This window comes from Cuculus canorus, chromosome 3 (genome assembly GCF_017976375.1).
Source record: "Cuculus canorus isolate bCucCan1 chromosome 3, bCucCan1.pri, whole genome shotgun sequence".
In the NCBI taxonomy this organism is placed as follows: domain Eukaryota; kingdom Metazoa; phylum Chordata; class Aves; order Cuculiformes; family Cuculidae; genus Cuculus; species Cuculus canorus.
Genome location: NC_071403.1, coordinates 122,404,301 through 122,431,850, shown reverse-complemented (window position 1 = coordinate 122,431,850; position 27,550 = coordinate 122,404,301). Strand labels below are relative to the sequence as shown.

The 27,550-nt window shown below is 46.1% G+C and overlaps 1 protein-coding gene across 1 annotated transcript; it reads right to left on the bottom strand.

Annotated features, from left to right (window-relative positions):
• Window positions 1-185: 185 nt before the first annotated feature.
• On the bottom strand, window positions 186-27,550 carry LOC104065696 (interleukin-17A). The gene is made up of 4 exons (XM_009568205.2): window positions 27,460-27,550; window positions 9,736-9,860; window positions 1,156-1,400; window positions 186-423 (listed from the first exon to the last, which is right to left on the bottom strand). Exons 1-4 carry the CDS (start codon window positions 27,548-27,550, stop codon window positions 186-188), a joined length of 699 nt encoding a protein of 232 aa, XP_009566500.2.

Sequence of the window (27,550 nt, the reverse complement as noted above, 5' to 3'; positions counted from 1 at the left end):
TGTATATTTTTTTGAACTAAGACCTATTAATTTTTAATATATCTTGACAGATTTAATCTATTCCAATAGATTCTGATAAATGATTTGATTCAGTTTGTAGAGACTGAATCGGGAGCCTTCATTTCATTGCTGTTGGGCAAGGAAACTCTCTCCGCAGCTCCGTGCTCTTACACCACTGGCTCTCCTTAAGCCTGGTGTTGGATCAAGGGAGTGACACACGTGCAGCCCACAGTGATGATTTTCTTCTCCAGCCGGTAGGATTGGTGGCAGCCTTTGCGCTCCCTCTGGAGGACAAGGATCTCCTGTTTGATGGGGACGGAGTTGAGGCTGTGATCCAGTTGCCCATTTGAATTCAAACACCTGGCGTGGCGGCACTTGGCATCGGCAATCACCCGGGGGAAACGGTGGTGGTCCTCATCGATCCTGTAAGTTGACAGGAAAGGAAGTGTTTGAAATGGCAATGGTGCTGCACTTCTGGAGGCGTGACAGTCTGGATCAGCATGGGCTCCCAGGTCAGGGACCTGTGCCTCCTGGGGGATGGCCCACGAAGAGGCAGCACTCTGCTACTGCGAGTTTTTAAGAAATGCAATGTCAGCAGGTAAGCACTGCAGGTTTTTCAGCGTAAGGCAAGCACGCCAGGACTGCAAGTGCCCTGGCAAAGGGTTTGCTTCAAATAGGCACTGCCTCTGAAAGACAGGTTAGAAGTGATTTGAGCTTCTCAACAGGTAAGACCGGCTAATGGACCAGACACTCAGCTCCCCTCCAAAATATGACCTGTTCCTAGGGCCCGACGCTGATGTTGTTAAACTGCTATTGAATCTGGTGCAATATTAACTCTACGAGGTCTTTTTGATAATTTCTTAGGTAAAGAATGCTTTTGAAGATAAAGATTGTTCCAATATACAAATAAATTAATTAAGTTACAAAAGTAATTCACCTTGCCTTCTGTTTGTTGGCCTTAGACCACGTGTTTGCTCCGTGTTCTTTTCTGTATTGGTTATGTTTTAAAGAGGAATTATATGGACTCTGGATACCCTCGTATATCCAAAACCTCTCAAGAGTGAAGCACTGATAACAAAGATGTGGGCATGACCTCGGTGTTATTCTTGACCAGGGCAGCCAGTGTATTTCTGTACCACAGGACAGCGATCATACCTGTAATCCCACGGGGCCAGAGAGCGGCTGCTGGCATCAAGAGTCGTTCTGGTGTCCTGGTTCATGTTGCTGATACTTATGTTGACTCTCACAGTTTGGGGGAATTTTGTGTCTTTTGGGGTTGGGCATCCAGCATACGATTGCTTGAAGATGTTCTCCAACCTGAGTTCAGGCCGTATCACCTTCCCGTAGGCAGAATTTCTGGCGGACAGCACGGCCAGGAGCATTAAGAGCGCTGTTCTGAACTGAAGACAGTTGTTGCGTTTAGGGGACAACACAGGTACAAGTATCGTAACACAGCCTAACGACTCTTCTGTGGGGCTGGGAAATTCATTCCCGGTCGGCTGAGCCTACATCCCTGGTGGTTAAAGCCTACATTGTCGGTTGGAGCAATCATGGAGAGACTGCTATATATAATATAACCTCTTGCTTTCATTAACTGGTTCTTACAGTGCTGACAGATTCTGTATACACTCAGTTGTAATTTGGTGAAAAAAATTAAATTAAATTATAAAAATACTATAATACAGAAGATAGCAGAAAGGCTACAACAACAAAATGTCACTGTAAGGTAGAATTTTCAGCGTATTTCTCCGCTCGGGTTCGTTGCAGTTGCCCTGTTCACTAACGCACCCGTCCCACCTCGTTGCTGCTGCCCCATGGTGGCATTATTCTGCAATCTCCTATTGGAGTTATTTTCAATTATTAATGATTTAAGCAATCACTTTAAAGATGGGTGCAGCTTGCCATTCCTGACAGTCGTCTATCAGGTGTCAAGTATGTCTCTGCCAAATTGGGGGGAAAAAAGTGAAAGTAAGTACTTACCAGAGAAGCAGAAAAGATCGGAGACATCTTCCTTGGTTCTCGTACTGCAGCTGATGCTCGCGGTGGGCTCTGTCAATCTGAAGGTGTCTGGGCACGTTTGCTGCTGGACCTTTTATAAAGGTTTCTGCACTGTCCTAGTTAATGTGGAGTAGGTGTTTTTTTCCCAACCTTAGCTGTGGTTTCTGACCATAACTTAAGTTAAGAAGTGTATGTGTATATATTCCATTAACACCAGTGGAAGACAGGATATGGACTCACCCTTTCTTAGATCTGTAGGTGATGTCATTACTTCAGCTATGTCACTCAAGTAGTAACAAAACTCAATGATGATATTAGAGAACCACCAAAAATTTGGTTTGCACTGCAGTAAACGAGTACAAAGGATGTAATTTTAAATTGTGACCAGAGTTGACATCTGGTCAAACATAAGCTGATGGACTTCACGGTCCTGACTTGGGATGCAGTAATCACATACACTAATGTCACTGTCACTGCGAGATTGGATGTGTTTTCTCTTAGACTGGTCTGGTGCCTTTTCGTCCTTAACTGGGTGGATGTTGAACAGCTGGATCCCATCCTCTCCGTACTTGTCATGACCTGTCACTTGTCTTGATGTCCAGGTTCCTTCTCAAGCTCCTGTTTTTCTCTCAAATTTCCTAGTCTGGGTCAGGCTATTTTTATTGTTGTCTACACCTCAGGTGTGATGTGTCAGTTTTGACCAGAATGCTTTGTGATAACGAGTTCCAAAGTTCAGTGGTTCTCCATCTGGAACAAAACCCCTGTGAGTATTCGGTTTGAGCTCACCACCTTTTCATTTCACTTCAGGTTCCTTTGCTATGAGACATGGCTTTGTTCCTCTGGAAAGGGCTCTGGGAAGTGTGATGGATGTGGTTAATCACAGAATCATAGAATGCCAGGTTGGAAGGGACCTCAAGGATCGTCTGGTCCAACATTTTGGGTGATCTATTGCATAAATGAGATGGCCCAGCACCCTGTCAAGCTCAGCCTTAAAAGTGGCCAGTGTAGAGGAGTCCACCACCTTCCTGGGGAGATGATTCCTATGTTTAACTGCTCTCACAGTGAAGCATTTTCTTCTGGAATCCAATCGGAATCCACTCATCCCTATTACCCCTTGTCTTTTCCATATGATTCTTTGTATAAAGGAGGTCTCCATCCCGCAGGTCCTAAGTTAAGGAGACAACAGAGGGGTTTGGGAGAAACATTGTGAAGGCTGTGAGATGCGAAATGACTCCTTCTGCAGGCGGGAAGACTGGAGGGAATTTGAGGCACCTCCTCCATGGAATGTAGGTCATAGCACACTACTCTTGAAAATGCTGGGAGCTGAAATCCCTCGTGTAGCCCCAGGTATCATGACTCCTTATGGCCTAGCCTTGTCCCCTGGGTGATGATCAACGACCCCACATGGCTCCTGAGCCCACCCTGCTGTCTCTCCATCTGTGTAAGACCAATATATTGCAGCTCTGATGGACCCCGCTATGGAAGAATTTAAACCTGGACTATCCAAATCCCTGTATTCAAGTGGGCAGACTCTGTTTCACGCAGCTACGGCCCTTTCTCCCGTCCAAGGGAGAAATAAGGGATCATAAGGGAGCTGCAGGTCTGGAGAGGTGGGGCAGCTTCAAGCTGTGCCTGCTTTTGAATTTGGATCACCACTGCTGCTCTGGCTGATAATAACCACCTCAATTTTTGTTTTTCTTAGGCAGATGTCTTGGTGAGCCCTGGAGCCCTGAGTGCTCATTAGAAGCTGTGGGCTTGACCCTGCGAGAGATCTTGCCTGCAAGGAGGGATGTCTGCATTCATTCCACTCATCTGCTTTCGGGGATCTAAATCAACAGCCTTCTGTCTGGTAAGCATTTTGGTGACTGTGATATATGGGATGCTCTAGGACAGGGTGCTTCCGAGGCATCATTCAATATCCTCTTTGGATAGTAAGCACGTCTTTAATATCCTTTAGCAGAGGCTGTGCAGGGCAGTGGTGAAATCTCCACCCCTGGAGGCACTGAGGGACAGGGTTCAGTAGGCACAGTGGGGTTGGGCTGACGGTTGGACTGGATGACCCTAGAGGATCTTTCCAACCTTAATGATTCCATTCCTTTGGTCAGGCCTCAGAGCTCTATGGTTATGTCAGACAGAAACCAAGTAGGGAAGTGAAAATTTTGGATAAAGCAGATACTGGACCAGGAACTAGAAACTTAATGCCGCTCCCAGGCAAATATCCCAACCACAAGCCTGCAGAGCCTTCTTCTCCCAAGGAAATATTATACTTCAAGGCATAGCTAATTAGGGCAACTCAACATCTCCTGAGGAAAGACTCTCCAAGCGGAGTGCTACAAAAGCTGGCACACAGACAGGAGGGTAGGCTCAAAGCTCTTAGGCTGCAGCTTCCCATGTAATGATGTTGGTTGTAACAAACTATGGGATATAATAAATCAGCTACACCGTCTTTCTAAGGAGGCTCCTGAGAAGCTGTTCAGAGAGTAGGCGAGTGATGGACAGACACGAGAGTGTTGATGCTTCTTGTAGAGTGAATTGCGGGGAGATGCTCAACAAAGTGGCTTATGTTTCAGAAAGGAGACGGTGAACACTGAGTCCATCCTTCTCTAACGTTTCTGTCTCGGGAAATGTCTCTGGTCTCTGCTCTGGCAGTGGGTTACAAGTCACTAGGAGTGCGCTATGAGGCAACGCTCAGTGTGACAGCGTTGATCTGCTGACATATATTTTATCCCAATTGTGGTGACATTTTGAGATGAAAATTATGCAAATAAGGTCTGGTTTTTACATTTACTTAATATTTACATGTGAACCTGAATTTTACTCACTTTGTGCCAACCAAAGGAGGATGTAAGTAGTGTGAATTTAGTTTGCAGTTTGTGGGATAGCCATGACCTACACCAGTTTGTCTTAAAGAAGCTGATGCTTGTTAAGTTAAACGTATAATTCAGTTTCCCCTTAGAGCTAGAGATGTACAGGTCAAAGGAAATGGCTCCCTCACAAGGGGTTTTCTCTAACGCCATTTACTGAAATATCCATTCAAAGTGGGTCAGTTCAATTTCCAATTTTAGAAGCAAGAAAGCTTTCAAAAGCCTGCCAGGTACTGGAAGGTCAGGTTCACGCAGCCTGCCCCTAAATCCAGGCTCGTCTGCTCTAACTGTGTCAGTGGTTTGGGTTACCTCACTGCTCAAAAGGCCAATAGTTGAGTGTTCAAACGCGGCTAAAGGAACGCAACTTCGCAATGGTACAAAAAAAACTTTCCACAGTTTATTTTGAACCCTGGACACGTTTGTTTGCTGTTGTCACAGGCAGGATGACAGGGCCTACCGAGAACATTTAACCCATGAAATGCTTCCACCAGGTCTGAATGACACAAATGAAACTTTCGTATTTCTGGTCCCATGATGTATCCAAGTTCCAAATACTTATTTTCCAATTCTCCCTGGTCTGAAGTCAAAACAAAAATTGAATGTTACTTTTTCCATGAGAGTAGAATTTATCCTGTGGCATATGTTTTATTCTGACCCTCAGTTCTCCCTGAAGTAGCCATTTCATTTCTATATGCAGAGAGAACTATATCTTGTGCTTTTCTTATTTTCATGTGTAAGGATGTAAGAAGCAATTGCTTTTATAACCTGTGTGCATGGTGGATGCCATAGAAAATGTTGTGACAGTGCAGAGCTGTGTGTGCTGTGACTTTCTATTAAAATCAACTTAAGGAAGAAACAATTAGCTCTGTGTTCAACAAGAACAGCCGTTACTGGGAGATCTGAAACCTGGGAACTAATAAAAGCTTACTGAAACAAAAAGAAAAACTATAGATTATCCAGATCTCAAATTCCAATATTCCAAAGCTTTTTAGAATCAAACTTAGCCCTTCACCAGCACCAAGGTCCTTCCCTGTATCCTCCTTCTGGCTCTTCTTGTAGTTAGGCATCACTAACCTCCAGTGAAGTGGGACCTCCCCAGTTAGCCAGGGCTGCTGATAGTTGATGGAAAGTTGCTTGACGAGCATTTCCACCAGTCCTTCAATACTCAATTCCCTCAATTTGTGGGTAAGTGGAGAGGAGATTTATACCACCAATAGGTGGATGCAGGATATGACTACTTTGTTGTCGTGATTCAGCCCCATCCCGGCCAACTTCGGCAGCTAAAACTGAGCAGTTGCACTCCCAAATCCTCCCACCCAGGGAAACGAAAATGAGAGGAAAAAGACTTGCAGGTTGGAAACTAAAAGTATGGCTTTAATGAAATAACAACAACAATATATATATCAATAAAATATGTACAAACATATGAGATCGCACCCCCACCCTCAATGACTGTACATCCCCACAGATGCTGCAGAGCAGACACGAGGGAAAGGGTCCAAGGTCAGGAGGGAGCTGGGCTCAGGAACTGGATTCAGGAACACACGGATTTCAGATCAGAAGCAAACACACAGACAAGGTCCCCACTGAAAAACAGCCATCACAAAGGAGAACGAGACTTTCATGATATTTCAGTTTTATCCTGGATGTGACGTATCTGGGATGGAATCCTCTGTTGGTCGGGTTGGGGTCACCTCTCCTCTCCACCCCTCCCGGCAGGTGTGGCCTTTTCTGCCAGCTCAAGGATGGCCTTGGTGTCTGTAGGGATGTGTAAATGTTGGCCTTTCTGCATCCCAGTGCCATCACTTCTAGACAGAAACACTGTCTAAATGAACCCCATGCAGTTAACTCTCAGAAAATGATGTTAGTTAGACAAGACTGAGCTGAAGTCAGAGAACTGATTCTACTTTAGTTCATACCACAACATCGGTTTACAGCAGGACCCTGGTGAGCAGAAGTATTGCTTGTGTTATTGCAGAGCCCAAGGATTTGTTGTAAAGCTGGGCCAAATTAGCACTTAACATCTAATGGAAGGGACAACATCTCTTGGCCAACACAAGGTCCTTGTCTGCAAGTAAAGGAATGTTTAAAAGATGCAACAACTGGCTGACAAGAGGGGACCTAGGCGGAAACCAGACAACCAGAAGTGGTAAAGATCTTCCTTGAGCACAGATGATTTAATCTGTCTCCTCAATTATTTGCTTTTATGATTATCAATGATGTTAATGACCAAATAGTTTTGTTATCAATGAAAGATCTCTCTGTCGATGCTTTATTTTCATGGCTTCGAAGACATCCTGTGGCCCTACATTTCACAGCCAATCATAAACTGCACAAGAAACCCTTTATGTGCAAACTGGCTCATGTTCAAGCTCGTAGAATGCTTTATACAAACAATTAACTCATTTTGAAATTCTCCATTTGCTATGCTATCTGCTTGCATCCTGTGCCTCACCCACACCTTGGCCCTGGAGACTGGCAGGAAGCAGGGCAGAAGGACTTGGGGTCCCTGTCCTGCCCCATGCCCAGCAGCTCCTGCCTGCGACACTTTCCAAAGGCCCATGTGAAATTTCACTTAGTGAGATATTTGAGTCCCACCCTCAGTGGCTACAGAGACAAATTCTTCTCCCCCTTCCCTCTCGAGTCATGAGTTCAAGGTCTTTGCACTTTTATTTTGCCTTGTTTTGCCTGGGAGGAGCTCCATTTGAAGCATCCACCTCTTTCAGAGTCGTGCTCGGAGCTCAAGACAAATTGCCGGTGTAGCACTTCAGCATCTTGGTGCTCACAGACCCTCAGAGAGGCAAGGAGCTGCTACATGGCACCTCTGCACAATCGCAACACCGAGAAAATTGGTGTCAGATTTCCAGGCAGTCTCCATCCTATCTTCTGGAAAATCTTTATTGTTGCTTTTTGGAACCACCGTAATTAAAATTTATCTGAAATGAAGTAAATTCCGAAGGTTGCCGGGAAGTCCTTGGTGTATTCATCCTTATCTCAAATCCAGTTGCCAGCTGCAGGTTTGTCAGCCTCTTTCACCTCCAGCTACACGTTTCTCTGACTTTTTCTGCAGCAAGTTAAGAGGAGCTGCACTGGAGTGCTCAGAGTTTCCAAAACTGAAAATCTGTGGCAAACAGGGAGGAAAACACATCACAGGCTTGTCTGGAGATCATTTGAGAGTTAATTCTTCGTGCCATTCATTGGTGAAAAAAAAGATAAACTCTCCTTGTTAGTTTTATCAGTTCTAGATGTTAAAATCTGCAAACACGGAGGGGTTCCAGGCCAGGTTGGATGGGGTTTGGAGCCCCTGATCCAGTGGGAGGTGTCCCTGCCCATGGCAGAGGGTGGGACTGGATGGGCTTTGAGGTCCCTTCCAGCCCAAAGTACTCTATAATTCTATGATTCTATAATTCTATCTGTCCAGTTCTGTGAGCTCCCCTGGCAAAAGGCGGGGGGGGTGGAGGGGGGGTGGTACCAGAATATGTGATGGTGAAATCCCTCACTTCATGCTCTCAAACGCCTCACGACGATGCAGTTTGGCCGCGTAGCTGAGTCCCCATGTGATCAGGTGTACTTCTTTGGGAAAGCTTGCAGAAAGTACAAAGAACCTGACCCTGAAATCTTCAACCGTATCAGGACAGGGACTGAAGAGGAGGGAAGATGAGGCAGCATTGTTACATTGGAGCTGCCCTGTGCGGTGATAATGCCCACAAGGTTTGGGATCTGCCTCCCTGAGGTGCTCAGCATCAAGAAAGCGGCCTCAGCCACGCAGGGCACCACACAGCACCCAGGAAGGGAGCTCGCTCTTTCAGTAGCAGTGCAGGGCAACGTTGTAGGAAAGAAACTCATTTGGAGCACTATGAGTTCGGTGCTCTGTGCCAAACCAGCAGCCCTTAGTCAGTGGCTGCTTGGCCATCAGCTTGTGCTCCACCACCCACTGCTTTAAAACCAAATTAGGTTCAGAAAACTCTTGTTATCACTGCTGCACTCACTGTACCTATAGCGCAGGGCTGGTCCTCGGCGCTGCCGTGCAGGGTTGATGTGGCACACTGCACAAATCCTGCTGTTTCACTGTGGCTCTTTGCCCACTCCTGGGCAAGATCTGAAAATCTCGGTCATTCACCAGGTTGGAAAGGACCCACCGGATCATCGAGTCCAACCATTCCTAACACTCCCTAAACCATGTCCCTCAGCACTTCATCCACCCGTTCCTTAAACACCTCCAGGGAAGGCGACTCCACCCCCTCCCTGGGCAGCTGTTCCAGTGCCCGATGACTCTTACTGTGAAGAATTTTTTTCTGATATCCACCCTGACCCTCCCCTGGCGGAGCTTGGGGCCATTCCCCCTTGTCCTGTCCCCTGTCCCTTGGGAGAAGAGCCCAGCTCCCTCCTCTCCACAACCTCCTTTCAGGCAGTGGTAGAGAGCAACTCATCTCATTTTAAGAAGTCGGGCTCCATTTTTCAAGTGATTCACAGAGAAATGACTCCCGGCCACAACATTTTGTGTGCAAGAAAGTGTCAGAATTTAAAAACATTAGAGAATAAGTGACTCAGAGTGGTTTTGAGGAGAGTAGCAAATGTGCAATGGGTATCCTATTTTCAAGCCTTTTTACCTCATAGGGGTTTGAGTGCCTCTTTTTTTTTTTTTAGGTAAGAAAAGGAAATTAATCTATTTTTCAAACATATGCAAATTCTGACCTCAGTGTAATGCAGTTTCCCAGACAGGGATTTCAAAGAATAACCACTGCTGAAGTTCTTCTCCCCTGAGATGTGCTGCCTCACAGAGGGGGGGCGCAGCCGGTGGGTGACAGAAACTCACTGTCCTGTTTTAACTCGAATGCCTCTTAACCAGACCTCTCTGTGCCGATGATGTGGCTGTGGGGGCAAAAGGAACAGGGGAGTGCAGACAGAGCTCTCCAGGAATTTCTCTGTTGAAATGGACAATCCCTGCTGCTTTAGCAGCTCCCTTTTTGGAGTGAGGCTGTGCTGACCCAGCCAGGCCTGGAAAAAGGGATTGTGGTCCTGTCTGTGTTTCGACCAACATGCAATCCTGCACGATCATTTAGTTCTAGAATCATGGAATGGTTTGGCTTGGAAGGGACCTCAAAGCCCATCCAGTTCCACCCCTGCCATGGGCAGGGACACCTCCCACTGGATCAGGGGCTCCAGCCCCATCCAACCTGGCCTGGAACCCCTCCAGTATGGGGCAGCCACAGCTTCCCTGGGCAGCCTGGGCCTCACCCAGAAAAACTTTCTTCCTAATATTTAATCAAAATCTCCTCTCTTTCAGCTTAAAACCGTTACCCCTCACCCTATCCCTGCACTCCCTGATCCAGAGCCCCTCCCCAGCTTTCCTGGAGCCCCTTTCAGCACCGGAATCACAGAATCACAGAATCACAGAATCACAAGGTTGGAAAGGACCCATTGGATCATCGAGTCCAACCGTTCCTAACACTCCCTAAACCATGTCCCTAAGCACTTCATCCACCCGTTCCTTGAACACCTCCAGGGAAGGCAACTCGACCCCCTCCCTGGGCAGCTGTTCCAGTACCCAATGACTCTTACTGTGAAGAATTTTTTTCTGATATCCAACCTGAACCTCCCCTGACGGAGCTTCAGGCCATTCCCTCTAGTCCTGTCCCCTGTCACTTGGGAGAAGAGCCCAGCTCCCTCCTCTCCACAACCTCCTTTCAGGTAGTTGTAGAGAGCAATAAGGTCTCCCCTCAGCCTCCTCTTCTCCAGGCTAAACAACCCCAGCTCTCTCAGCCGCTCCTCATAAGACTTGTTCTCCAGCCCCCTCACCAGCTTCGTTGCTCTTCTCTGGACACGCTCCAGAGCCTCAACATCCTTCTGGGGGTGAGGGGAATGTCACTCTAAGGTCTCCCACACCCTTCTCTTCCCCAGGCTGAACAACCCCGGCTCTCTCAGCCTGGCCTCTTATGGCAGGTGCTCCAGCCCTCAGGTCATCTCCAGGCCTTGCTGTGGACTAACTGTAACAGATCCATGCCCTTCCTCTGCTCAAGTCTTTCTATAACAGTTTCTCCATCGATGCTGGAGGCCATCATACATTCTCTGGAGCTCGTTCACAGGCTTTTAATTTTCTGCGGCAAAGAGAAGGCAAGGAATGACAGCCAACAATTTAGCCCCAAAATGGATGCAGGAGTGAGAAGGGCCATTATCAATGCTCAGCAAACCATGAGGGGCAGGTGTTTTTTTATTTCTCCAGTCCCCCTTGAGCCCAAAGTAGATGGGACTGCAAAAACATGCATCATCCCAGACCAAGAGAAAGAAGAAAATGTCTGCGGTTCCCAGGATATAATCAATGACCAGGACACCACATCCTGGGTGAGAGTGAGGATGCTTTTGTGAAGACAAGAGTACTCTCTAACTTTGTGAGCATGAGGTTATGTGATCAGTGTTATTTGTGAAGTCCGATTCCTTAAAGGACACCATCCAGAGCCCCAAATGCACGGAGCATGCGTGTCTCATGCTCCCACCCACTGCATGACATGAACGTGTCACCAGATCCCGTAGTGACGCTAGCCCACGTCACGCGATACGAGTCAGGTCCTTGACAATTGTAACTCTATATTTCTGTGGCCAAACTTTGGCACCTCCAGTATGGGGGCAGTGAGCATTGAGCAAACTATCTATACCATATCAACACAAGAATATGTGGACAGAACCTTAACTGACAATAGTTCATCGAAACCATGCCCACGGCAGACAGTCATAAGAGCAAATTAGGATGTAAATTGTTTGCTTGCAAAATACTTGATCAGATAATATACTTGTTTCATCAGATAATTTATTTGCAAAACATAATTCAAGTAGCTCTGCCGGAGTGGAGTTTTGTTGTAGCTGCAGCTTATAAAGCTTCCAGCTAAGGAGCTGCATGGCCACAGTTCTCACAGATGTTGTTTATAAACCCTCCTCATTGCTAATGGGCCAGTCTAATTTCTTAGGACAGTTTAGGGAGCAGCACACAGGCAGAGGACTCGTATGGACCACAGAGGAACATATTTTGGTCTTTATTTGCTTCCCTGTTTCTTCTCTGGAATTAAGAAATGTGTGATTTCTCCACCAGAGAAGCTTTGAGAAATGGTAATGGACTGTAGGTTACGGTGGAAATGTTTGAGCAGGACAGCGCACAAGGACCTCTCATGGGACACCAGGAACTCATGATGGAGTCGCTGCTTACTTGTGACTTTAAACCAGGGATACCAACACCCGACATTTAAAGGCATTTCTTTGCATTTTGACTCTTGTGTTGCCGAACACTCTCCCCTTAATATGCCGAGTCTTAGGCATTTCTATGAGAGTCTGTTCGCTATCTCAAAGGAAACAGAAGCATCCTGATTCAAAACTGGTTTTCAAGAGAATTCCTTGCATCATTTTCAGTTTTGAATAGCTGTACTTTTTAATATGGATGGAATTCTCCTTGTTAAATGTGCTTAAGAGAAATTGTATACCTGCTTTTACAAAGTACTTTTGCAATTACCCAATTGAGAATTTTGGATTTAGTCTTTAGAGAGAAATAGTAAGGACCACAAATTGAACTAAAAAAGTGATATACAAAAAATTTTAGTGACTAATACCAAGCTAGAATCTCAACACATTTTCAGTTTCATGAACATCATAGGATGAATCTGTGTATTAATTTTACTTTCTGTTTGTAAGTTGTAATAACAAGTTTGGTTGTGTATTTGGACACTGTTCCTTGGCACAGAATTAAAACACCAGTTTTATATTTCTATAACTATCTCACAAATAGCAAAAAAATGAAATGATAACCTGAGAACTAAAGGGATTATTCACATAATTATGACTACATGATTACCATGGTAACAGTCCAAAACCAATCATCTTTTCATCCAACCCACTTTTCAGAATGTTTTCACCCTTTAAAGCAGCAATGCCTGAAATTAAGTCTCTCTAGATAAACTAAACCTTGAAATAAGATACATTCACTCAGGAACAGAGGAAGCCATTGCATTGAACAAGCCAGATGAGCTAGCAGCAGTGAGGAGAGAGACTAGAAATGCACGTTTAGATTGGCTATTTGAAAAATTCCTTTACCAAAAGAGCGGGGAAGCCCTGGCAGAGGCTGCCCAGGGCAGTGGTGGAGGGCTTCAAAAACCATGTAGCCATGGTACGTAGTGACATGGTTTAGTAGGCACAGTGGTGTTGGACTGGATGATCTTAGAGGGCTTTTCCAACCTTAATGATTCTGATTCTATAAAGCTATGGATGATTAAAGGTGGGTTTTCTGCTTGCTCTTCACACTCCCTCTGTAGGCCACAGTGTGCTGAGCAGAGAGAAGGTTGTATCAAGGTACCAGAGTTGCATGCACGACTGTAAGGAAGCTCTAGTTGCCCTCAAGTAATCACTTAAGGATTTGCTAAAAGCTCTTCCAAAATAGGAGCTGAATTTAGTCTCCCTTTTTTTCGCATCTCCTTTTGTTTTTGGTTACTGTGAAGACTGAAATATTGAAATGAAACGTATCTACCCTTCTATCCAAGGAACAAAATCCTCTTGCTGCTTTCTGCCACCTTGCACAACCCCTCTCCTCACAGCCCACAGAGACCCGTTGCTGCTGCTGTCAGGTCCCTGAACGCTCAAGGGGTTTCTCTAGGCTGGTTCAGGAGGTGAGATTTAGCTCTTAGAGGAGCAGTGCAGGAGACACGAGATATCACAAGATTTCTGTGGTGCACAAGAGCTGATGACTGATAAGGAACTTGTATGAGACAAGCGGAAGGAGACAAGTGGGCAAAGTACCCAAATGTCTCATCATCCCAATCTGAAGTCTGTTTGCAAAGGATTAAAGCAGAGTTTTACCATATAAAGTTATATTAAGCAAAGTGAAATATTAATCACACATTGGGGTGATTGCTTGTCTGTCTTATTTTCTATCCTTTTAGCAGAGGGAGCATTGGTAGAGGCTTTCTTCTCATGCACAGGCAACCTTTGTTCCTTCAGGAGAGAGAAAAGTATATTTTAAACTGAATTAAATGGTCTTATGCCCTGGCAGAACCTGGACTGAAGGAAGAGCAGAGAAATGGTAGTTGGTCAAGAGGTGGGTCTCGGTCCTTCTCTTTATGAGAGAATTATGAGGGTAAAGGGAAGAACAGTGATGGTCTTCCCCTTGTAAAGCAAGCATTGACAGTGGTCCTCCTTGACAAGGATGCTCAAAGCTTTTGGGTGGTAAGTGCCTGGTTTTGAAAGACTGAGGTGATGAAGTGGATTACATCAGTCTCAGAGTTGTCTTCTCTTTCAAATTTTTCAATATGAATATATAGACATATATGTTGATTTAGTCTAAAAAAATGGCCTTTTGAAATGAAAGCAATGCTTCCTGAAAACTGACGACTGTGACAATTAATGCCCAATAAGATCACATTTTATTTCACTTCCATAAATATTTTGCAGGACATTCTCAAAGTGGGTTTACACCACGTCATCATTTGTTGTGAACGAGGGGTTTGCTTAATGCAGAATTGCTGAAGGCTCTTTCTAAAGTCAAACCTTTGAAGTATCTGCAATGACAAACTGGGTCACTTTCATAGTTTGTAAAGACAAAGGAACTTTGTAATTTCTAAGAATTATCTCTTTCCTGAATTTACTCATCGTTGCTCCTCGTTATCTCATAATTGTTTGGCTAGTAAAATGCAGTGGAAGAGTTTGTCTTTTCACTTAAGTCAGTGGAAAAAAATCACATTAACAGTGATGAAGTGAGAGGAGACATGGTGACAGTCAAATCACGTGTACTACACATGTGAGAACACTGCTGTCCACAGAGCCCTTTGTTCCTGCTGTGCCAGGACCAAGCATGGTGCTCTTTTCTTATAGAGCTCTACAGAGAAAGGAGTGAGATATTCTCTTGCTGTGGGGACTTCACAGTAGAAAAAAACGAACCACATTCTGTTCAATGCTCAGTGTCATTTCTTGCTTTCCAAAGCATTTCTAGGGGGATCAAAATGACTTTCACATTCACTGGAAAGCAAAACAAAACAAAACATTTTTCTTTATTTTTATATGATAGTTGAAGATGGAAAAAACCTGGAATTTTGATCTTCATTGAAGCAAGATATTATGTTGCAAATCATCATAAAACAAAATTATGAGCTTTGAGTATTCAAAAAGACCTTTCCTGTTAATAGTTGTTGGTATTTTTCATTAGTTTTGATTTATGGCAGTGGAAAGAAAGCTCTTGGTGGAAGCTCTGGGTAACATTAAGTGCTGAAATGCAGGAGGAACAAAAGTATGGGAAGGGTAACCTTTGCCCATTTATTCCAACACAAAGGATTCTTACCCATGGCTGACCTCAGAAACACCTCCTCTGTCACAGAGTGCTTCTGAATCAAGATGGATTGACCGAGCTTCTACATGTTACCTTTTTTTTCCTCAGTCAGATGATGTAGAGCCCTTGCTGGCTCCACAGGCCCTTGGCAGGAGGGGACAGTGTGACCATGGTGAGCCACAAAGCATCCTGCCCTTGTTTCTCTCCTTTAAGGTTTCATCTCCTGCTGGTGTTTTCCCTGTTGAAGCTTGAGCTGCTGCTGAGGGGTTGGCCCCAGTCTCTTGTGACTCCTTCCTTATCCCACACAGCTCTGCCCCAAAGATGGGTCTGCCTCCTCCACACACTGGTGCTGCTCCTGGAGACCCAAACACCAGGGAAGGGGTTACAGATAAGGGCACGCTTCTGCATAACCCCAAAAGCCAACTCCTTGCACGGCAAGAGGGTTTTAGGGTGCAATAGGTGCTGGCTGAACGTGAGCTGCTACATCCCTGCTACCTCCCTGCTTTGCAGCCACTGCCGGTGCTGTAGCACTCACTCCTCGGTGCGTAGGTCAGGCTCTGGGTCTCCTATTAACAGCTTGGTCTGTGACTGGTGCCTGCTGCGGGGTCAGAGCTGAGGAGAGAGAACCACCACCGCTGCCACCCTGCGCCCGGCTCAGCAAGAGGCTGGGAAAGACCCATCACCTCCTCTCCACCAGCTGTCTGGAAGATGGGCATGTACATGGCCTCCTCCTGGGAAGTGCTTTGAATGCAGTGCTCTGGTGGTGGCTGAGTGTGGCCAAGACTGCATGAATCCAGCAGGTCTCGGGAGCAAGGAATGGGCCCTGGCACCGGCTATTTCTCTAGCAGAAATACATCTTATACATATGGTGCTGGAACTGTTGGATCTTCTGTTAGGGCTGGTTTTCATTTTGGATGGGTCTGTATTTCCAGACAACATTTCCTGCCAAGAAAAATGCAACCTGAGAGGTTGAGGACTGCATATCCCAATGTTTGCTTTGCCCACTGTGTTGGGAAGCTCTGCGTATCACGCTCTGGGTATCTACCACATAACTCAGCGCTGTATCCTGCAGGCAAACCCTGCATCGATATGGTGTTACTGCAGGGCAGCGCTGAGGCCGAGCAAAGCTGAGCTGTGTACAGCAGAGATGCAGTGAGATATGAGGTGTTAAAAAAATGCCTTTTTGACTCATCTCCAAGAACTATTTCCAACAGGGAACAGCTTGCCTGAAGTGCTAAGAAACTTCTAGGGATTTAGGAGTGAAATGCAGTAACTCTGCCTGTGCAGTGGTTAAGGTCCACGAGCTGTCAGTGGTGACACAGTCCTTGTTCATGATGGATTGTGTATCTGGTATGAGAAGGAGGCCTGAGTGTATTGGAACGCTTGGTCTTTTGACCTGAATTTACTAGACATTTGAGATTCAGCGATGCCAGTTTGTGGCTCTCAGCCCCCCCCACGGCGTGTGATGGGCCGTGTGCTTTGTTCTGCCTGTTGCACACAGGTGATCCTGGCCAGGCTGTCCCCTTGTGCGCTCTCACCCCCATGTGTCTGGATCTTCCGAAGGCTATTGGCCATGGAGACCTGATGGAAATGAAGTTGTGCCCCAATGCATCCCCATGAGGAAAATGCAGGGACTGGGAGCATGTGGCACTTTAAGAGTGGTGAAGCACCGGCAGAGGCTGCCCAGGGCAGTGGTGGAGTCCCCATCCTGGAGTGGTTAAAAAAAAACCACATAGATGTGCATCTTGGACTTAGTTTAGTAGGCACAGTGGTGTTTGGCTGATGGTTGGACTTGATGAGCTTAGAGGACTTTTCCACCCTTAATGATCCTATGGTTCACTCCACAGAGCATCGCTGCTCTGTAGCAGAGGTCCAGGCTGGCTGGGACACACTGATGCTCGTCCTTGTTCTGTACAGTTCGCATCGTCCTCCCCATCCACCCTGCAACATATGAGGCATCATGGATAATGAACATAATGAACTTATATTGATATACACTTGTTCAGGAAATAATTTGATGAGTTTGATGTCTAAGTTCACTGCCTGTCTCAAAGACCAGGTCAGGCCTTGTCAGCAAAGCCATCTGCAAGTTATTTGTCTGGTTTTCCTCATTTACTGCAATGTGGTGTGGGTGGGAAGATTCAGTAGATACCATGCACAAAGATGTGTGAGGTGATGTGTGTGTTGTGGGCTAAGCGGCTATGGGACAACTGACATGGTGTTTCCTGTGGTCCACCAGGCTTTACCTTGTAGATTATGGTTATTTATAGCTCCTTTTTGCATTAAATGAAAGACACATGGGCACAGCACACTTTCAAGGATTTGTTAGCTTTGTTCTTTATTCTTGTTTGCTCGTTTTTAATTTTAAATCCAAATGCCCTGACTGGCAATGCTCAGCAGAATGGGGTGCGTGGAGGCATGTTTGATAGGGTTGTATAAAAAATAAATACATAAATAAATAAGAAATTTTGTATGTTAGGGCCCTGTGAATCCACCTTGACTTAGAGACCTGCTGAACGTTGCAGAGTCAACAAACCTTGTATGTGACACTTTGGGCCTGTGGTGATGCTGGAGCAGGCACTCATATGTGCCCTTGCAGTGCCCAACACCCTTGCGTTGATGCTTATTAAAACCAAAAACCTATCCCAAACCTTTTCAGATGTCTCATCCCTGGATGCAGCTCTGAAGATGGTTGGAGGGGTAGCAGATATGTCCAGGAGGAAGGGCTGGTGTGGTCGAGCTGAGGCAGAGGGAGACACATCTTCCCAGCTTGATGTTTTCAACAGTGCTATAGCTGGTTGAAGGGGACCAAACCTCAGAGGAAGACGGGCTTGGTTCCGTTTGACCAGCTAGAGCAGAGCATAGCTCCTGACCATGTAACTCACTTGGCTTCACCATGCCTTACCTACAAGGGCAATTAGACAGATTAGACAGGAGCACCAGTGTCAAACACTGATTAGAGAGACAGAAGGATGGTGCAGCACTTAGGACACCAGTTTAGGAGACCTCACCACTCTCCATCTTAGATGACTTCTGATACGTCCATTTTGGCTGAAAACTGGTCCATGCATAGGGTCCATGTGAAGCCCCATTTCCTGCCTGGTTGTCTGGACTGGGTTGAATTTCTTACTAATGCTTCAGTCAACTGTGTTTAAGCTTAGGGATAAGCTTCAAAGCCCAAATTCTGGATCTGTGTCCAGATGTTTCATACATTCTGGGCTTGCTTTGGAGTCTGGTCACAGCACAGAGCCCTGGACATGGATAATGAGGAAGCTTGGAGGATTGGCATTTCACCCATTCTAAGCCACAGCAGCCTGTGTCTGAGGATTCCCCTCCACGCAGCCCGTTTCTTCCAGCTGCTTCCTCTCTCCAGACTTTTCCTCTTTGCTTTTTTTCTTTTTTTTTTTGTCTCTGATTTTTAAATAATAATAAAAAGGCAAAGCGGGAAGGAGGAAAGGAGGAAAGACGCTTCCTTTGTCAATTGAAGAGAAGTCACCTGCCAGCTGTCAGTCAGGCATCACTTGTCAGGGCTGCTCGGAGCCCTCCAGCTGTACCTGGAGGCGCGGGAGGAGACAGCTGCCGTGAGCAGCGGGGCACGGGCAGCTTCCAGACAGGACAAAAGCAGCATTTTCTCAGCCCTGTGCATAGGCCCCTTTCTGTGTGCGTGGGGATTTTCAGGGATTTTATAGATTTTTCTCTCAAATACATTTTAATTAGGAGGAGGTTTCTTTCCTCTTTATTTTTTTCTCTCTTTGCCCTCTCAATGCTCAGTGTTGGGAGGAGGATTAATCTGGATAACCTCAGAGCTCCTCTGCTTGCTTCATATGAGCCCCTCTCTACAAGGACTTTGAGGCGCTGGAGTGCGTCCAGAGGAGGGCAACCGAGCTGGGAAGGGCCTGGAGAACGAGTCCTGTGAGGAGTGGCCGAGGGACCTGGGGTTGTTTATGAGGAGGCTGAGGGGACACCTCATCACTGTCTACAACTGCCTGAAAGGAGAGTGTAGAGAGGTGGGTGTTGGTCTCTTCTCTGAGTGACAGGTGATAGGACGAGAGGAAATGGCCTCAAGTCCACCAGGGCAGGTTCAGATTGGACGCTAGGAAACATTTCTTCACCAAAAGGGTTCTCAAGCACTGGCAGAGGCTGCGCAGGGAGGTGGTGGCGTCCCAATCCCCAGAGGGGTCTAAAAGCCGGGTAGATGAGGTGCTCAGGGATCTGGTTTAGCAGTGGGCAGGTATGGTTGGACTTGATCTCAAAGGTCTTATCCAAACAAACAGTTCTATGATTCCACGGTACTTTCTCTGTGCTTCACCAGGGCTATTCATTAAAAAAGAAAACATCAGCAACGCAAACTCCATATTTCCCATGGAGGTTTCTGCCTTGCAGCCAAAAGAACTGCTCTGGTAGCCTTCAGCTACCACATTCACTTCCTGCGCTCTCCCATCAGACAGTTACAAACTTTATAGAAATTGGGAAGAATTAGACCTGTCCTTAAGCTGTTTGATAATTTTACCTTCAGTCAGGGCTGAGTGCAGATACCCACCCAGCCAGAGGGTGGAGGGAGGAACACAGCTAAAACAGTGGCCTTGACCCCTAGCCAGGCTCTAAGTTTTCCTAAATCTTAGCCCCATGTCTGCAGCACTGGTCTGCATTATTTCTTCTCATGTGTCCTTGCAAGTGTGTGCCTGTAACTTAATCCTGGCCCATGCTGTGCAGCAAGAGTTAATGCTGCAGTGGAACAGGCGTGTGCAGGCTGGGGACAGCTGCACTAAGTAAGTGAGCAATGGGATTAAACTCCAGATTTGAAACCCAAATTTTTACAGTCAGTCAAGACTAAGAACAGGTTCCATTGACCAGCCAGAAAGGTTGGTTTCATTTGCCAACACATAAGCATCTGGCACCATCTGAGGAACCACAGAGTGTCTGAGATAACCACATGTGACAGCCAAGTATAGCATAGAACATACGTGAAGAAGAGCTAAAAGGCAGTGGACTATTCCTAGGATGTCTCCAAAGTTAGGAGTATCATTTTAGGCAACTAAAAAAAGTCGGGATCTCTACAGACTACAATGTCTTCAATGTGCTAGAGGTTAAGAGCCCACCCAACGTAGAAAGGAAGTGTTGAGTTTGAGACATGGGCAATGGGTTGATCAGCAAAGCCAAGGGGAGAACAGGGGTCAGGATTCACATCCCTGCTTGCTCCTTCCACCGGGTGTCCTTTTATCTTGCACAGTTGTTACAATTAAAGATAAAACAATCATTTTCCACTACTCTGTTTCTCTTCTGAATTAGTCTTCATAACCGAAGAGTTAGATCTGTAGAAGAAGGACAGGGTGAAATAACCTTTGACAAGCACCTTCCTGAATTAACCTAGGAGACCACAGGGCTTGGGGCAGATGCAGAAGCCTTGGGTTTGATTCAGACTGAAATTTTGCAAAGCAAAAAGTGACTGAGGAACATAAATGTCATCGGTTTCAAGGTCTAGATTAGTACATTAACTTGTGCTGGGTTATAAACACAGGAACTTGGTGGTTTCTGCTGTATTTAGCACAGTTGCTGGCATAGTTTTGACCTGCGTCAACTAGCACTGGCCTCAACAGTTTCCAAGCTCAGCTTGGGAATTAAGGCAGGTGAAAGACCATTCCTAGTAGAGAGTTTGAAGATGATCATCTATTTGAGAAAGCGAGAGATCTGAATAGTAATGTTTTTGCCCATTGATTTGAGGGCAAGAACACAGGCTATGGCACTGTTTAGTGAACTAATAGTGGTGATGAGAGAGAAACTTGGACTCCTGGATGCCAAAGCCTCTTTGGAGTATGAGGCCAAGGAATATAAGCTACAGCTGTAAAGCTAGCTGGCTCCAGCATCACCTACAGCAGAATGTGGCCAGCCTGAACTACACAACAGTCCTTGAGACTGGATGAATGCCCGGGTATGAATTTGCTGGGTTACTCTGTCTGCCTGGTAGCAGAACCTCTCATTGCCGAGTTAAAATTAAGTTGTGAGCATTAATCACTGCAGCATAGACATATCCTTAAGCTTCTAATTAGATCAGATTTGTTGAGGGTATTTTGGGGCGTAATTCCTACAATTTCCCATGGGAAATGAGGATTAGAAAACATTTCCAAACCTAGTCCATAATGCTAACAAACATCCAAATCACTGGGGAACAGAAAAGATTTCCTAAATGCTTCCCTAAATTAAAATTAAGACTGGTTGAAAACTCCCCGAAGTTGTTACTATTTGGCATATAATAGAAGAAGGTAACGTACTGGAAAGGGTCTGAGCTTTTCAGCTCCAGGGAACAGGATAGTCAGGATATCCTGGAGAAACCTAGCAGTGAGTGAAAGGCAGCTGGTCCACACTCTTGCAGTCTGCAAAAAAAATACATTGAATTCATTGCTATACTGTGCCATTACAGCAAAGAAATAAGCAGGGCTGAGAAGAATAAGGGGTGTTTGTGTATGTGGTAAGACTCTCCTGCCCAGGTTGACCAGAGCAGTGGTGGCTGCCCCATCCCTGGAGGTGTTCAAGGCCAGGTTGGATGGGGCTTGGAGCAGTGGGAGGTGTCCCTGCCCGTGGCAGGAGGTGGGACTGGATGGGCTTTGTGGTCCCCTCCAACCCAAACCATGCCATGGTTCTATGATTCTATGATCTTTTTATGAATTACTCAGACTAAAGAGGAGAGTTTGTAACTGGTGTGAGCTCTAGATCATGTTTAGTCTTGCCTCTTGCAAGTCATTCCTTTCCAGTGCTGTTTCATTCTTTCTCCTTGTCACTCAATTCAAAGCATTTCCCACCAGCTGTGAATGGATGACAATTATTGAGGCTATTTGGGATGCACTGATTTTCAGAATGCCCTTGAAAGGCACTTTCAGGAGAGTATAAATAACATTTTGGTTAGGTGGAGCCTATAGTCAGATGAGTGATTTTCCTGGAGAAAGATGTGCAGAATGCATCTTCATTATAAAATTTGCATGGGTTTAGGAGTTTGCAGTCCTTTTTGGTTTGCAGATCCCAGTGTGTTTTCCTCAGGCACGAAGGTCACTGTAGAGTGAATAGGAGCTGCCTGGCTGTATTCAACAAAGTCAAATCACAAAAAATGCAGTTACAGAAAAGCGTTTGACTCCTTGCAGTACCTGGAAGCGGAGGACACTGGCAATGTCTCCCTGAAACCACACACTTCCTTACATTCCATAGCAGCCTAATCCATATGGGGATATAAAGAAGCATGTCATTTCATAGGAGAATTTTGGATTGTGACCTCTGAGCAGCAGGACAGCTGTCCAACGTCCGCTACTGAAGAGGTAGTGTTGTTCCTCAGACTTGTTTCAGAGCTGGTGGTCTGCTTCCTCCTGGGAAAAGCAGTGACAGCACAAACCCCTGTGGTTTCGCTGGTGCCCTTGCTCAGTTCGGGGTGCCTTGGAGGTCTATCTTCAGGTGGTTCAGATTTTCCGGTGCTCAAAATTTGCAAGCACTTCTGTGTGTGCCATTGCACAGTGCTAAAGGCTGGAGTCTGAGGTACATGTATGGAAGTGCACCTTGGGACAAGTCTTGGATCTCTTTTGATACCCATGAAATCCCGAAAAACTAGAGCTTGCTGTAAAAAAACAAGTCACATGAGTGAGAGGCAGTTGATGGTGTTCTTTCCTTTCAGTCCATTATTATTATTATTATTATTATTATTATTATTAGCATTAGCATTAGCATTAGCATTAGCATTAGCATTAGCATTAGCATTAGCATTAGCATTGAGGCAGGGCCTTGAGGACGTGGCTGAGAAGAGGAGCTAGTCCTACAAGTGCAGGAAGATGCACTCTCCCTGCCATGGAGACTTGCCTGGTCAAGAAGGCAACACATTCAAAACCAGCCAGCAGCTCACTGGAGCATGACCTGCTGTTCAGAAACAAGCTTTTAAGGTGCTGAGTCACAGAATCATTTATGTCACAAGGGACATCTGGAGGCCTCTTGTGCATCTCCTAACTCAAAGCCTGGCCAGCTCAGGGCAGGTTGCTCAGCACCACATCTAGCTGAGCTTAAACGTCTCCAAGGACAGAAATACCTCAGACTGTTGTGGTCTCTGCCACAGAGTTTGACCACCCTCACAGAGAAAGACCTCTTTGCTCATGTTTAATAGGAATTTCCTGTGTTCCAACTTGTGTCATGTCCTGGTGCACCTTTGAGAAGAGTCTGTCATAGAATCATAGAATCATTAGGTTGGAAAAGACCTTAGAGATCATCAACTCCAACCGTACCTGTCTACTACTAAATCATGTCCCCAAGCACCTCATCTACCCGCCTTTCAAACACCTCCAGGGATGGGGACTCAGAGGTCAGGACGTACAGACATATTTCTGTGTTTGATGATACAAATGACCAGTGGAAGTGAAACACAGGGTACCCTGGTGTCCACTCCTATGCTGAACAATTGCGCACTCTTGTCCTTGCTGGAGCAGGCACGCTCAGGAACACTGGATGTTCTCAAAAGCAGTTCTGGCCATGGCTGGGAAACAGCTGGTTGGAATCAACTTATTTATGTATGAAATTCACAAAGATGATCTGTTTCTAAGTGGAAGCATCTCTGAGGATGGTAAAGGGGAGAGAAGATACACAACTAGTCCCACAAGTATAGAGTCCAGGAAAAGAAAATAAGCTTTTATCCCATATCTTCACTTCCAAAAGAGCCAAAAGACTAAGGAATGATCTCAGATGCTAAAAAGCCCTAATCAAGGTGGGAATAACCCCAGGCTTTGAAGGAAACACAAAGGCTCTCTGAAGGCAGACCCTAGTGAGGGTCTGTAACAGGTCAGTAACCTATGTTTTCAACTACAGCCAGACTTGAAGGACTGAACAGTTTGTGGCTGTTACAAGGCAGGGAAGGGGATTCATTTGCCCTGTGTGTTTCAGTAGAAAAGAAAGTATAAAAGAAAGCTGGGGAAGGACTTTTTACAAAGGCCTGTAGTGATGGGACAAGTGGGAATGGCTTTAAATTGGAGAGGGGCAGATTTAGACTGGACATTAGGAGGAAATTCTTCACTATGAGGGTGGGGAGGCCGTGGCCCAGGGTGCCCAGAGCAATGGTGGCTGCCCCATCCCTAGAGGGGTTCCAGGCCAGGTTGGATGGAGCTGGAGCCCCTGATCCAGTGGGAGGTGTCCCTGCCCATGGCAGGGGGTGGGACTGGATGGGCTTTGCGGTCCCTTTCAACCCAAACCATTCCATGATTCTACAAAATATTCTTTATTTATGTACACTATTCTGGTACAATCTGTGGATTGGGATTTAAAAATCTTATCTAGGTATAAATGGAAATTTATTGAAGATGCTAAAACCTGACCTAAGCAAGATTTGTATTAAATTCTGTGGCTTAAATGAGCTGGGGCCATTGCACTGGAGGCTCACTAGGTGGGCTTTCCAGACCACACTGTTCCAAGATTTAGAAAATCTAAACCAATAAGATTGAAGAACCATAGGTTGGGAAATTATAGCTAAACTACTAGAAGTTAAGAAGCTGAATGGGACACGTACTTGAGTGCAAAAGATTGACAAGAATGGCAATAAAAGCCTGCAATGAGGGCAGCCAATAGGGTATAAATGCATCCATTCAGAGCCAGTATCTTTCTTTTTGACTACCCAAGAATATTATACTCATTGTGAGCCGCAGATATGTGAACTAAGAGCCAGCAGATCATGCCTTATGGGGCCATGAGAGTAACCCAATCATCTGAGGCTTATCCGGAGCCACATCTGTCCCTGCCTGGTGTGAGGAAGAGGAGGAGGAAAGAATGGGGCAGCTGTCCTCCAAGGGTCGCTGTCACTGGGATAGTTTGTCACTGAGGACGAGATTGGAGGGGATGGCCCTGAAACAGGCTCTCTAATACGCCTGGCATTCTCGTCTCACTCGTCTCGGCTCTTTGTCAAGTTTCTTTTTCCACCCTGGACTGCAAGATGAATGCTTTCCTCGGCGCAGTTGTCACCAGAAGGCTGGAGGCTGCTTAGCCTTTCCTTTGGCTGTCTACATGCACGTGCACAGTGAGGTGCGTTGATGTGACAGTTGTGCAGAGAAGGGGATGAGTAAATAAGAGTAATCCCACTGACTTAAAAGAGGGGGAGAAATACCAACCTGGAAGCTAAAGTTGTGGCAGTTTCTTTCCCTAAACCTTCTGAATAGTCCATCCCTCTCTGCATGAGTGATTTGGATGGTTCCACCTTTGCATGGGTGGCATTTACTGTCTCACTGTTCCTCTACCTACATCAAAAAGGACCTTGCATGAGGCAAAACCTCGTGTATAGCCTTTTCCTGCCTCTTTTATAATTTTTCTGTGTGACTGTGGGCAAATCAGTTAACATTCTAGCCCTGGGAGCCAAATTGGTTGTCTGAGGGTACATTTGTGGAGCAGGGCTAGTTAATTTGATATAAAACCTGTCAGAACCACAGCTTCCAGGAAGCTAAACAAGTTTGCATGTGTCAGCAGAATGTGGCCTATGTCTGGCCAGATTTAGGCACTTGGGGTTTGGAGCTGTTTCAGATGCGTGGGTTGTTCAAATTCTGGTGGGGTTTCACTAAGGTGTCTCAGAGCTTATTGAGTTTAGGTCATAAAATATGGTACTGAGTTCTCTGCCTGAAGTTATGGGGAATAAGGGTTCCGTGAGATCCTCTGAGACATCTAGTTCTACTGTGCTGATATTTAATATCTTGGAAAAGGGGGGCAGGAAACAGAGTATAGCTGGAAAAAATAAGTGAATTGCCCAAGGTTGTGTGGGAAGGCTGTGTCAGAACTGCCAGCAGTCCTGGCAATGCACCTGTCAGGGAATCATGGAATGGTTTGGGTTGGAAGTGACCACAAAGCCCACCCAGTTCCACCCCCTGCCATGGGCAGGGACACCTCCCACTGGATCCAGTTTCTCCAAGCCCCATCCAACCTGGCCTGGAATCCCTCCAGGGATGGAGCAGCCACCACTGCTCTGGGCAACCTGGGCCAGGGCCTCCCCACCTGAACAGCAAAACATTTCTGCCTAAAATTTCATGTCTATTTCCCCTCTTTCAGCTGAAAACCATTCCCCTCATCCTATCCCTGCTCTCCCTGATCCAGAGCCCCTCCCCAGCTTTCCTGGAGCCCCTTTCAGTACTGGAAGCTGCTCTAAGGTCTCCACAGAGCCTTCTCTTCTCCAGGCTGAAGAACCCCAACTCTCTCAGCCTGTCCTCACATGGGAAGTGCTCCAGCCCTTGGACCATCTTCATGGCCCTCCTACTAGTCTCTTTGTTTGATTTTCTACCATTTTTAACTCAATATAAAAATAAATTCACCTTATGGGTCTTTAAGTTCTATTTTTTGCTTTACCTGCTCTAATATATGGTGCTTTTAAACTGACACCTAGACTTTGATTTAGCCCCTCTTATTTTATTTATGCAGTCTGATCTTTTGAAGTAGAGCAGAATAATCACTCTTGAGCAAAGCCTACTCACTAGTATTCCCAGATTATGGGTGGGGAAACTGAGGCACAGAGGTATAATTCTTTGCCTAGGACAAACTGGAAAACCTGTAGCATTGCCCATACTGGTCCAGCATGACCTCCCTTAGCTTTGCTTTTCCCCCCGTCTCTTGAATGAAGGCACAGTTAGAGAACAAAGCAGTTTAGGCCAACTGTCCCCTGAGAAGCCGGTAGAATTTTTGCCGTTGGCATGAAAAAGTGGGGAATCTCTCTTGTCTTTTCTGCATCTAAGACTGTTTAGCTGGAGATTTTTGGATCATCTCACATGAGGAGCACCTCCCCAGCTTGGGGCTTTCTCCTGAGGTCCAAGGGCTGTGCTCTGAGAGCGAGTGCACAGCCTGGGTCACTGGAAGTTTGCCTTGGAAGCTGAGAGATCTGGCTGAAAGGGCACCAAACACCAACTCTTCTGCCTTTGTGAACCAAACCCTTTACTTGAAAATATTCCTGATAATCAAACACATTCTTGGTTTTGTCTGCCCACAGCTATGAACGTGAGCACACATGCTTTGAAGAGATGCTTCAAAGCCATGGTATTGGGCCACATCCAGGCAGTGTGGTCTGGTCCCTGGGAACTTGTAGTGAGTCTGGGCTCCTGTTTGGGCCATGGGGACATCCACCTCACCGCCCTTCCCTTTTCCATCCTCGGCATCTATTGCCCTGCCCAGAGCTCCTTAGGTTCCCACAGGATGCTTCGCATAACCCTCAGTGTGTGGCACTGGCTCTTGGCCACGCTCTCCAGGCTTGGCCGAAAATACCAGCAATTCACACCACAGGAGATATGGCATTAAGAAAAAGGAAATCTCAGATATTACCTTCAGCAAAGAAGCAGTTGGTCTCCTCATCCTCCTCTCCTGGGTCCCTTGCTGCCTCATAGCACCCCAGGGGCGTTATCTGAGCTGGCAT

Coding starts and splice junctions, on each gene's coding strand:
- LOC104065696 (XM_009568205.2), bottom strand. CDS start 27,550: ATGCCAGCTCAGATAACGCCCCTGGGGTGCTATGAGGCAGCAAGGGAC. Junction 1,401..9,735: donor CTGTTCCTTTTGCCCCCACA/GCCACATCATCG, acceptor AACTGTCTTCAG/TTCAGAACAGCGCTCTTAAT. Junction 424..1,155: donor CTGGCCCCGTGGGATTACAG/GTATGATCGCTG, acceptor GTCAACTTACAG/GATCGATGAGGACCACCACC.